We start from the raw sequence: 11,826 nt of genomic DNA, 5'->3' as shown, positions 1-11,826 counted from the left end.
GAGAGAGTTTCTAGTAGGGCCTGAAGTGACAGGACAAGGGGTGATGGTTTTAAACTAAATTAGGGGAGATTAGGGAGACTATGGAGAAGGGAAAAAAATCGTTGTCTGTGAGGATGGTGAGGCTCTGGCACAGCTCTGAGCTGTGGCTGCCCCTGGATCCCTGGAAGTGTCCAAGGCCAGGTTGGACAGGGCTGGAGCAACCTGGTCTGGTGGAAGGTGTCCCAGCCCTGACAGACGAGGTGGAACGAAATGAGCTTTAAGGTCCCTTCCAGTCTAAACAATTCTTGAATTCTGTGACTCAAACATATTTTATTTCTCCCCAGAAATAAACAGTGCCCTTCATGCATTTCAGGACAGGTTTCTGGCCCAGGGTGACATTTGAGCAATGCATCCAGAGCAGGGCAGGCTGTGGGTATCACCCTGCTTTCCAGTGTCCCCTCAGCCCAGGTCCCATTCCCATGCTTATCAGATTCATTATGCTTATTTCTGTATTTTCCATATGGGCACACACATATGGTCTGTTTAAACAAGTTTGCAGGGTTAATTAGAAAGCAGTTCTTTATCAGTTATTTAATATTTAGCACTTCTGGGGCAATTTTCACCTGCAGAGATCACAAAACCAGGCAAGTGCTGATGGTCCTGCTGTACCTGTGGGAAACCAGAGGTGCCAAATCTCGGGTCCCTACCCACAGGAAAGGCAGGTGCCCAAGGTCGCCTGGAAAACCTATGGCAGGGTCGAAAAATTATATTAACTCCTGGACCTCTTTCCTGTCCTTCTCCTCCTCCAGCTCTTCACAGCATACACCACACTCTGCTTTTTTGTTGCTTCCTTCATGACAATAAAGTAATTGTCAGTGCTGAGGCAAGTGGAGCTACAAAGAGGGAAATAAAATGTATCATATACATCACAGGGTAAATAGATTGGGGTTCTCTGAGGAAGTGAGGAAATCAGCCTCAGTGTATGTGAAGTCACTCCAGAGCCCATATGACAAGATATTGAACCAAAAATACTACTCAAATTCCGTTTTTCAGGGAGCAGAAGGAATAATTTAAAAAGCAATGGGACTTGTTTGCGTGTGCAGAACCAAATGCTGATGCAGTTCTGATTTGGCCCCTGCTATAACCCAAAGACTGTAGGGTTGTGCCCTGGGCTTCCCTCCTGCTTTTTATTTGGAGGTGAAGCAAGGAGTCAATTGCCCTCCTCAGCCTCCAACTTCTTAGTGAGGCTTCCTAAATTATTCTTTCTGATACCAACAAATAACATTCTTCCCCTCCCCAGTGTTTTTCTAACTATTTATCTGGATTTTGAGCAGATTTTATACCTGGCCAGGTATGGTCTGCTTAGCATTTAATAAGCCTGCCCCCAAATCTACTCACTTTCTGCCTAGTTTAGATCCAGATTCTGCAGGTGCCAGGCCCATTTTGTAGCATGCCTGACCTGCTCATGTGAATACATGCACAACTGGGTACTTAAATGATCCCTGCCCTCCTGCCTGCCTCAAATTCAGGCATCCAGGACGAGCACCAGGGGGATGTGCCTGTTAGTTTTATGCGTGCTCTACCTGGTGTCACGTTTAGTCGGGTGCATTCGTTTCGGATTTGGCTTTGGCTTTGGATTTGAGCCGGACTTACTTGCAGCAACCACGATTTAAGAGTCCCGGCTCCTACTTCCGACGCGATAACTGCCTCGGAGAGTGACCTTAAAGCAACTCATCCGCCCGCAGTTATCCTGTGAAAAGGGAGCTGCTCCTCCGTGGGAGTGCGTGCAGGACGGGGACCCCTGGGGAGTTGCGCTGCCCTGCCAAGCCTGGCGCTAGGAAGTCTGGCCGGACTTCCCAGCTCGGCCGCAGAGCGCACCAAGGCTGGACGAGAGCGCAGCCTCTTGGTGGCTCAGTTTTCCTCACCCTCTGCAGGTCCAGAGTCGGAACGGGGGAATCTGCGGAGCGCCCAGGGTGCCAGGGGTTGTTACCGCTGGTGGTACCCGCGGCGAGAATACCGGAGCGCTACGTGCCTGTCATTTCTGCTCCGTGTTTGGAATCGGAGCGAGCCGAGCCTCCATGGTGTGTTTTCCTGTCCTTGGTGACAGGTGCTGTAAAAGCACAAATTATTATTATTATTATTATTACTATTAATATGATTATCATCATCATTACTACTGTTATGGCTTTTTTTTGGTGATGTGCCTTCTTTCCATGGGCAGACCCGCATCGATTTTTGAATTTTCACGCTGATTTGGTTTAATATTCTAATATTTACAGTGAGCCCCGGCACAGCGCAGCCCCGGGAGGAGCTCCCCACCCGGTGCCCCGCGGGGTGCGGGGTGGGGGGACACCCCATTCTACCCGCACCCCCCACCCAGAAACAGGTAGGAAAAGAGGCACCGAGAGGGGCGGGGGGATGAGAAGGGGACACACACACGCAGAGACCCACAACCTCTCGGCAACCCGAGCCGCCTCTTGCGCAAGGGCGGTTGGAGATAAATATAATATATAGATATATATATATATTTTTTTTTTTTTTTTTTTTCCCCGGAGCGACACGGTGTCTAGACGCCCACGTGACGGGGCCGGGGCCGGGCCGGGCCGCTGCGCACTGCGAAGCCGCCGCCGGTGCGGGGGGAGCCGGGGGAGGGCGCAGGCACCGCGCCGCCGCTCCCGCCCCGCCGCGCCCCGCGCCGCTCCCCCCGCACGGCCAGGCGGAGGTGCGGGGAGGAGGGCGGCTGACTGCGGAGAGCGGAGGGAGAGAGGGGAGGAGAGGCGGGGAGAGGAGGGGGGGGGGGTGAAAAAAAAAACACCACCACCCCACGAAAGGAGGAGGAGAAGTAGGAGGAGGAGGAGGAGGGGAAGGAAGGCAGGAAGGAGGAGTGAAGAGGAAAAAAAAGGCACCGCGGCAGAGGCGCCGGCAGCAGGGAGAGGGTCGGCGGCCGGCGGGCACCCCCGCACCCATGTAAGCTCCGCCGGGAGCGGCGGGCCCGGCTCGGCCCGGCGCGGCTGCTGGGGAAGGCAGGAAGGAAGGGACATAGCCCCACTTTTCTCCCTTTTTTTTTTTTTTTTTTTTTTTTTTTTTTTTCTTTATTTCCTTTCTTTCTCTTCGTAGCAGCCGGATCAAGACTCCGTGTGGATTAAACCTTTGGAAAGAAGGAGGGGGAAAAAAAATAAAAGCCCACCCCGAAACCCCCACATCAGGACGACCTGGGCTTTTAAAAAGGGATACAACACTCTGGATGCGCTCGTTCGCCTCTTTTGTGACAGATGCTTAAACCGACGTCCAAACCTTAGGGTTGGTGTTTTGGGGTTTTTATACCTTTTTTTTTTTTCTCTCTCTCTCTCTCTTTTTTTTTTTTTTTTTTTTTTTTTTTTTTTTTTTTTTACCCTTTTTAACAGACGCCTTTTTGGCTCGCTCTTTCTGTTTTTTTTGCCGGCTGGCTCTGCCCAGCGCCGCATCCCAGCCGCCGCGCCCGCTCCCCGGCGTGGCGGGTTGATGGGCGCCGCGGCCCCGGGGCGGCCGAGGCTCCCCCGCGGCTCGGGCCGCGCTCCGCACCCGCGCACGGCGGCGCGGCGCCGGCAGCCCCCGCCCGCCTGCCCCCGCCACGGGCGCCGCGGGCTCTAGACGGGGATTTTTTCCCTTTTTTTTCGCTTTTTCGGGCAAAGCCGGAGCGAGCGACGACTCTCTCCCTTCCCTTCCCCCCCCGCGTTTATTTTTTCCTTTTTTCCTTTTCTTGATTTTTTTGATTTTCTCGGTTTTGGTGTTTTTCTTCTCAATCCGGTTTTTCTGTAGATTGTCTCGCAGCGGGCGGAGGCGCGGCCGGCGCATCCCCCCGCGGGAGGCGGCGGGACCCGCGGCCCCAGCGCGGAGACTGGCGCATGCCACAGCCCGCCTCGGCTCCGCTGCCCCCCGCCGCTGCCCCCCGCCGCCGCCGCCGCCGCATCCCGCCTGCCGGCCCCTTCATGCTCGGCGGACGACATGCCCGTTTTGTAGCCGGGGGCCCCTCCTCTCGTCCCGCATGTTCAGGACCAAACGCTCGGTGCTCGTCCGGCGGCTCTGGCGGAGCCGCGCGCCCGGCGGCGAGGAGGAGGAGGAGGCGGCGGCGGGCGAGCCCGGCGCGGCGGCGGCGGTGGCCGAGCCCCGGGCGCACTTGGGCGGGGGGCGCGGGTGCTGCCCGGGCAAGGCGGGCCGCGGCGGGCGGGCGGCGGCGGGCGCGGAGGCGGAACTGAAGGCGCTGACCCACGCCGTGCTGAAGCGGCTGAAGGAGCGGCAGCTGGAGGGGCTGCTGCACGCCGTGGAGTCCCGCGGCGGGGCGCGGACCCCCTGCCTGCTGCTGCCCGCCAAGGCCGACTCGCGGCTGGGACAGCACTGGTACCCGCTGCCCGTGCTGCTCTGCAAGGTGTTCCGCTGGCCCGACCTCCGCCACTGCTCCGAAGTGAAGCGGTTATGTTGCTGTGAATCCTACGGCAAGGCTCACTCCGAGCTCGTCTGCTGCAACCCGCACCACCTCAGCCGGCTCTGCGAGCTAGGTACGGCGGCGGGGGATGGGGGGGATGGAGGGGAATGCGGGAGATGGAGGGGTTGGAGGTGTGCAGGGCTTGGAGAGATGTGGGAATGCAGGGGAATGGCGGGCACGCAGGGGTGCAGGGGATTCAGGGGTGCAGAGGCTGGAGAGCACGCGAGAGATGGAGGGGATGCAGCGGTTCGGGGGCTGAAGGTGTGCAGGGAATGGACGGGATACAGGGGTGTAGGGGATGGAGAGGATGCAGGGGTGCAGATGTTAGAGAGAATTCAGGGGCTGGAGTTGTGCAGGGGCGGAGGAGATGCAGGGAATGCTTGTATGAAGGGGATACAGGGATACGTGGATGCAGCCCCACTCACCCCCCGGCCCACAAAACTTTTTCTTTTTCCTGTCTGGAGGAAAAGAAAAAACCCAACAAAAACCCCAAACCAAAACAAAACCAGCCCACAACAAAACCCAAAACACGCACAAAAACTTTCCATTGCCGGGGTCTATATGTATTTCCTTCTGTATTTAGGGGAGGGGGCGACGCCCCCACCTCCGGGACCCCCTCCCCTGCCCTCCCGGGGGCCCCGGCGCTGCCTCCCCGCCGTCCCCGCGCGGTGCCGGGGGATTAAGGGCCGGGCGGCCCCGGCGCTGCCGCGGCTCCGCCGAGCCAAGGAGGCCCCGATCAGACAGCCCGAGCGGCAGATAGCAGGGAGACTGGCGCCAGACGGCCCCTTTTGTTTATCTGACAGCTAAATATCAAGGCAATCACCGCCTCGCTGCCCTGCCTCCAACCCCCAGAGCTAAGACAAACAGTTTTGCTAAAAGAATGCCACTGTTATCATAAGTTCCTATCTTTTTTCTTTTTTTTTTTTTTTTTTTTTCTTTCTCATGGCTCTGCCTTTATTTTCTCTGTACTTCTCTAATTCCAGAGTCTCCCCCTCCACCCTACTCCAGATATCCAATGGATTTTCTCAAACCAACTGGTAAGTAGACTTTTTTCAATGCAAGTGTAAGAGATAAAAAAATGGCAAAACAGCCCCTTTATCAGGGAAAACCGTCTCCTGCCTTTGTCATGCTTTTTGCTTTTGGGTTGCTTGTGTGCTTCTGTGCCTCCTCCTACCCCTCTAAGAATTAACATGTAATTTATCTGAGCCACCTTGTGCACAATGTAGGATTTTAAAACTCTGGCAGGAAACTTCAGGAGGGATTGCAGTGCAGCTCAGGCCTGTGCTGCTTGAGTCAGCCAGGAAAACCATAGGCTCCAGTTGGAAATGGCAGTGCTTCTGCACCCCTGGGTGAATTTTTAGGGACTTGGGTTGGGATCCAGCACAGCATCTCCCTGATGCCTGGGAATCCCTGTGAACTTTGACAGATGGACTGTTTGGTTAGAAATCTCTGAGTTTTATAGGAGCCTAATCCTACCTCATTAGGTCGAAAAAATAAAAATAAAAAAAAAAAAGGGAAAAGAGTTTGAAAAGTTATTTTTTAAACCTTTTCAAAATCTAAATTTCTTAACACCGCTGTGCATGCCTGTTGCTTGTAATTGAATGTCAGGGTGCCAGGGGAGAAGCCCATTTGAGGCTGGCACCAGCTCTTCTGCGGTTGTCTGCATAAACTCTTGGTTGGCAGGGAGCTCGCCGGGTGTGAGATAAATGAGGCTGGGAGAGGGAGCAGAGGTGGGGAGAGTCGGAAACGCGGGGAGCTAGGGAGGAGCAGCTCCTGCTTCCTGGGGATTAGTGGCTCTGGAGTGGGCTGGAGCACGGTGGTGTCTGTGGCACTGCAGGCTGGCCAAGGTAGATGTGCAGATATTCCTGAAGAACGCTATCAGGTTGTTCGGTTGGGTTTTTTTTTTTTTTTTGGCCAAAAGAAGGCTGTCTGTAAAATTACCTCTCTCCAGGGTGTCAGGGCTAAAAGAAACCCCAGCCTTGAGGCTGCTTTGGTGCACTGGTGGGGTCCCATCCTGCCAGCTGCTCCCTTGGAGGCTGGACTGTTGTTTTCTCCCTCTGCAAACTCTTTGGGAACACTAATAAGTCTTTTTTTTTTTTTGTCTTGCGGAAATAAACAAAGATATTTAACAAACAATTGGGTTGCAAAGCATGAGCTATCTTGCCTTGTGTGAAAAAAAACAGGAGATAAGGGCTCATGAATGAAAAAGGGACATCAGGAGTAGGTTCAGAGTAGGTTCAGCATCCTGAGCACGTGCTGGGAGGCAGAAGGGTTGTTCTGTAATAGACTCTGAGGGTCTGCTGGGTCATGAATTTTGTGGGTTTCGCATAATTTTTGCCGTGTGCTCCCCCAAAAGTTCCTATTTCTGCCTTTATGGCTTTTCTCTGAACTCATTGATGATCCTGGCATGGGATGCAAAGGGGTTTGGAGCTTCGGGAGAGAAGGGTTAACGCTTGGTTTTGGTTTCCTGTAAAGATGTTAGGATGAAATCTATTAGCAGGATTTAAACATCCAATCTGCCTCTGCCAGGATCTCGTTTTCAGTTAGCCGAATGATATATTTATTCATTAGCAAGTGTTGACATAAGGTAGCAAAATGTGTGTAAACAGCAAAGCCGCAGAGCACGAATGTGCCGTTTCGAAAGGAAAAGTTATTCCTATCGGCCAATAGGAAGTGATTAACACTGCCCATCGGAAATACAGCAACAACTGGGTTACTCACCAAAAAGCCCTCCTTTTTTTTCCTTTTTGAAAGAAAAATCCACTTGGCAGCTGAGCTCTGACTAACGGGGCTGTGGCAGGCACCAGAGGAGCCTGGAAGTCTGTGGTGGCAGGTGGGTTTTGCAAGCTCAGGGTTTCTCAGCATTTCCTCTGCAGGGGGACTGAGGGTTTCCCGTCCCAGCCTTGGTGTCATCTCCTGTTTTGAGAACTGTGGGAAGGTGTGAGGGTTTTTTACCTGGCTGATGCCCATCAACCATCTTCTCACCTGGGACCTTGGATGGGAACCTGTGTTTAGTCTCTGTGTTTAGGCTCTGCCAGTGGAGCTGGAAATGTGCATCCAGCAGGGAACTTCTGCTTTTCCATCAAGCATGGTAGTGGTGGTAGAAGTTTTTTAGGAGTTTAGTGCCATGTCTTGTAAGTGCTTCATATGGAGATACAGGCAGATAATAAACCTGGACTGGTGTAGGCTCTGGCAGAAGTTGCCAGGTCAGAGAATCAAAAACCAGTTTATTTTGGAAAGGACCCATAAGACTATCTAGTCCAACCCTTCTGCAATGAGCAGGAATATCTTAACTAAACCAGGGTGCTTCCAGCCCCATCCAGCCCATCCTTGAATGTTTCTGGGGTGAGGGATCTACCATCTCTCTGGGCACCCTGTGCCAGTGCCTTACCTGACCTGCCATCATTAACCATTTCTCTCTTCAATCTCATCTAAATCTCTCCTCTCTTTTTGTTTAAAACACTTAACTGGAGGGGATTAAATTGGTTTTTCTGGAGGTGATGGAGGCTGAGATGGGCTGGAGGAAAGCAGGGATGGACAAGGAGCTGGGAATCTGCTGCAGGCAGTGAAATGCCACAGCAGGCTGTGTTGGTAGGATAGATCTGGTATTTGTGTACTTGTCATAGAACAGAAAGATCTGCCCTCAATGCCTGAGTTACCTGAAGGAAGGCTGTGGGTCAGCCTGGCTTGGTCATTCATAGAATCACAGAATGGTTTGGGTTGGAACGACCTTAAAACTCATCTCACTCCAACCTCCTGCCTTGGGCAGAGACACTTTCCACTAGACCAGGGTTCTCCAAGCGACCTCCAGCATGATCTTGGACACTCCAGGAGTGGGCAGGACTTTTATCAAGGAGAGGATTTTCCCTCTTCCTCACAGGGGATGTTGGCGGGGATGGATGATGGAGGTGTGTGGGCACTCAGCTTTCCTGATGTCCCTGCTGGAGCTGCTACTAGCACTGTGCTGAAAGTGAGGTGGATAGCAGTGCCCTCAAATAACTCAGGGAGGTTTTTGACTAAGCTTTAAGTGGGATGAGGGGCTGCAAGTGGCTGCATTGTGCTCCTGCGTGGCTGGACCTGGTGCTGCTGGTGTGAGAGCGCAGGAAACGCACTGAGATGTGGCTGCGGGGCCGAATGCCCTCCTGTGGTGTCAGCTTTCAGGGGAGCTGGAGGTTTGGCAGCTCCCAGGAGCTATTTGACACCTTGCAAGGTTGGGCTGGTGGCCACAAGGAATAACTGTGTGTCCCCGCAATGGTTTTGTGCTGTGGGGAGGCAGCGCTGGGAGATTGATGTGAGCCAGGCTTGGACTAAGGTCTGATCCTGAGACCTCTCTGGGGCTGAAGGTAAAACCAGACCCAGTTTCCCCCACTAACGAGAGCCCTGGGCAGCTCTGTGGGCGGTAGGAAGAGTGCAACAATTAATCCAGCCACACACAGGGCAGAGACCCCCTGAGGGCTCTGCCTTTGGGCTCCTCACACCAGGCTGGTCCAGGGCTGAGCTGCACCACTCTGCATTTTGGAAAGGGAGTTTAGGGGGTGATTTGAGTTGGTCCAGGGCTGAGCTGCACCACTCTGCATTTTGGAAAGGGAGTTTAGGGGGTGATTTGAGTTGGTCTAGGGCTGAGCTGCACCACTCTGCATTTTGGAAAGGGAGTTTAGGGGGTGATTCGAGTTGGTCTAGGGCTGAGCTGCACCAGCTCTGCCTTTTGAAGATGAAGTTCAGGGGGTGGTTAATGGATGAAGGGAATTGTCTTTTGGGTGGTGAGACATGGGAAGGAAGCTGAGGAAGAAGTGTGGAAGCACATTCCCCCCATTGCTAGGGTTATGTATTTGAGGTTTGGATAGGATTCTGTCCTGCCTGATGTGGTGGCAGAGAACCTGGTCATGTAGGATCTCTAGAGCAAGGCAACAGGGAAGGGACCATGTATGTCCCTTTTCCAGAGGAACTCCTCAGAGAGCTGTAGCTGCAGGCACAGGGAGCCCATGGCAGGGTAGAGTGGTCCAGCCTGTGTTCAGAAAGCATCTGTAGCTCAAGCAGTTGAAGCCATCCCAGGGGAATGAGGGGGAAATATCTTCTCTGGACTAGAAAGGGTTAAAAAAAAGTAAAAACCCTATTTCTTTAAAGCATAGAAAGCACGACAAGGCATTTAGAGAGCGTATCATATACAGTATTTCACAAGTAAGTCTATTTCCTGTCTCCCCTATTGTTTTCAGTTTGATTAAGTATATCCTGTTAAACTGTATATTCCTGTTAGGGCTTTTACTTTACTCTGATAAAATGAGGTTATGCAGACAGGAATTTCTTATTCACTGGTATTTCAGGGGTGGGATCTGGCAGAATTGCTTTATCAGAAGGGAGAAAATCAGCTTGGCTCTCCTGGTGGTTGCCCTTGCTTTGGGATAGAGATGCAAGCGAAATGAGGGCCCAAAGTCTCTGAGGACCAGAAGTTTGTATGAAGGTTTTCTCAGGCTTGTTCTTCAGCTTTTTGTCCCACATGGTAGTGACCAAAAAGCTGGAGTTGGTCTGTAGGACCAGGAGATCAGTGTTGGCTTCTGACTGTTGTCACCTGGAGGAGAGCAGGCTTAGGACAGAGAGGTCCAAACCTTGATCTCCAGCACCTGCTTGCACTGGGGGAAACCTCTAATGGAGCAGCCTGTCTTACCCTGCCCATTGGTGGTGCACAGAGGGGTAGATCCAGCTGCCCAGCAGGCAGCAATAAGGTCTGCCAGCAGCTGGTGGTGACCAAAGTTGAGCAGGGCACCACAAACTCAGGCTGTTCACTCCAAAAGGGCAGCAATGAGACGTTTCCCTTTCAGTTCCCATTTTGGTGAGTTACAGGTTTTGGCTAAATTGGGTGCACAAAGCCACGATTTAAGCATTTTTGGAAGCTTGCTTACATCAGAACGGAGACAACCTAGATCTCCTTAGCCGGTGACTTGTCCAGAGAGGTGGCAGCCAGCCTGTAATTTCTGCTGGTCTATAATCAGCGCTGGCTGGCGATGAAGCGCAGCCTTGACTGAGACAACGAGTTAGGGTGGATGCTTCTTGATGAACTACCGTCTCTGCACGGACAATTAGTAATCGCTTCCTGCTAAGCCCTTTGGAATGTGTGCTCTGCTTGGGGCAATGCTGGGAGCCTGCAAAGAACCACCTATATACTGACTTTTTTTTATTTTTTTTCTTTTTTTTTTTTTTTCCTTCCCCTCTCTGTTCCAGCAGATTGTCCAGACTCTGTGCCTTCCTCCACTGAAACAGGGGGAACTAATTGTCTAGCCCCTGGGGGGCTCTCAGGTAAGACATCTCTCGTTGCCCTTGATCTTGGCCGTGGGTCGGATCGCGTTGGCGGAGGGTCCTGACAAAAGGCGAAGTGATGCTGGGGGAGTTTTGGGAATGCACATCCCTGAGAAGGGAGTGCTCAGAGGGGGAGTTGGGTTTCATTTCAGTAGCAGCCGTGTACCTCTTGTGCAGAGGATGTGTTGAAATCCCAGACAAGGTTCTCCATCCCTGAATGCTTGTATTTCCTTTGAAATCCAGCCTTATGCTTCATTCAGTTTTTTTGGGCTAAGGCAGGAAGAGTTAGAAGGACTGAGGCAGGGGAAGGCTAAGCAACATTGGTTTGCTGTTTGTTGAGGTCTGTGGGTTATGGGAGCAGGTGCACTCATACTTTAAAGAAGGATGTGGTGTTAAATCCTTGGCTTGGTGGTGGGGACATCTCATCTCTCTGGGATGAGGATTCTGCTCAAATTTTACTCCTGGTAAGATCACCATCCTCCCTCATCTGATGCTTAGGGTGCATGGGGAGGAAAGGTGGCCTGTTTTTTTGTAGAAGATGTTGCAGAGAGAGCTGATGATGTTTTTGTAAACCTTCCTGATATATTCAATGATTTCCATTGTTTTCCTATTTGCCATTTCCTTCAGCCTCCAGCTGCTGTTACAGGACGGAGGCTTGTAAGGTCTGGGCTGTAAAGGACCTTTGACGGTCACTTAGTCCAACTCCCAACCCCATTTCCAAGGTGTGATGTCTCCAGCACCTCATCTCCCACCCCAGACTGGCCACCTCAGTGTCTCTACCAGGATTAAAGTGTCTGAAGCCATGTACCTGCAGGTACTGGCTGATGTTTGAAGGTGCTTGCCTTTGTGGGGATGTCTCCTTGATTTATGATTTATTCATCGCCCTGAAACTGGAATTCAGAATTAGGTTGGCGGCGGCTGCACGCGCGTGCATCTGCCCCTGCCTCTCTCCAGGAATTGCGTTTGGTGTGGATGTGATGTCTTTAAGTGAGCCTTGTTTGTTTTTCTTTGGGTGTAATATATACCCTGTCTGTTATTTGAGAGGGGAGCATATTGTTTGTTTAAAGGCCCTAATGAGAATTAATCAAACGAAG

At 52.3% G+C, this 11,826-nt stretch overlaps 1 protein-coding gene across 3 annotated transcripts in view; it reads left to right on the top strand.

Annotated features, from left to right (window-relative positions):
- The first annotated feature begins 2,848 nt into the window (after window positions 1-2,848).
- Window positions 2,849-11,826, top strand: part of SMAD7 (SMAD family member 7) — a 28,422-nt gene continuing 19,444 nt past the window's right edge. The window contains exons 1-4 of one of the 3 annotated variants that reach the window (XM_056514206.1): window positions 2,849-3,279; window positions 3,778-4,514; window positions 5,425-5,478; window positions 10,658-10,732. In XM_056514206.1, the coding sequence (XP_056370181.1) occupies window positions 4,004-4,514; window positions 5,425-5,478; window positions 10,658-10,732 (640 nt within the window). In that variant the 5' untranslated portion in view covers window positions 2,849-3,279; window positions 3,778-4,003. Of the gene's footprint in view, window positions 3,280-3,359; window positions 4,515-5,424; window positions 5,479-10,657; window positions 10,733-11,826 lie in introns of those variants that run through there. The other 2 variants (XM_056514207.1, XM_056514205.1) reach the window with 2 other exon arrangements.

This window comes from Oenanthe melanoleuca, chromosome Z, assembly GCF_029582105.1.
Source record: "Oenanthe melanoleuca isolate GR-GAL-2019-014 chromosome Z, OMel1.0, whole genome shotgun sequence".
In the NCBI taxonomy this organism is placed as follows: Eukaryota; Metazoa; Chordata; class Aves; order Passeriformes; family Muscicapidae; genus Oenanthe; species Oenanthe melanoleuca.
This window is presented reverse-complemented; position numbering and strand designations above follow the sequence as displayed.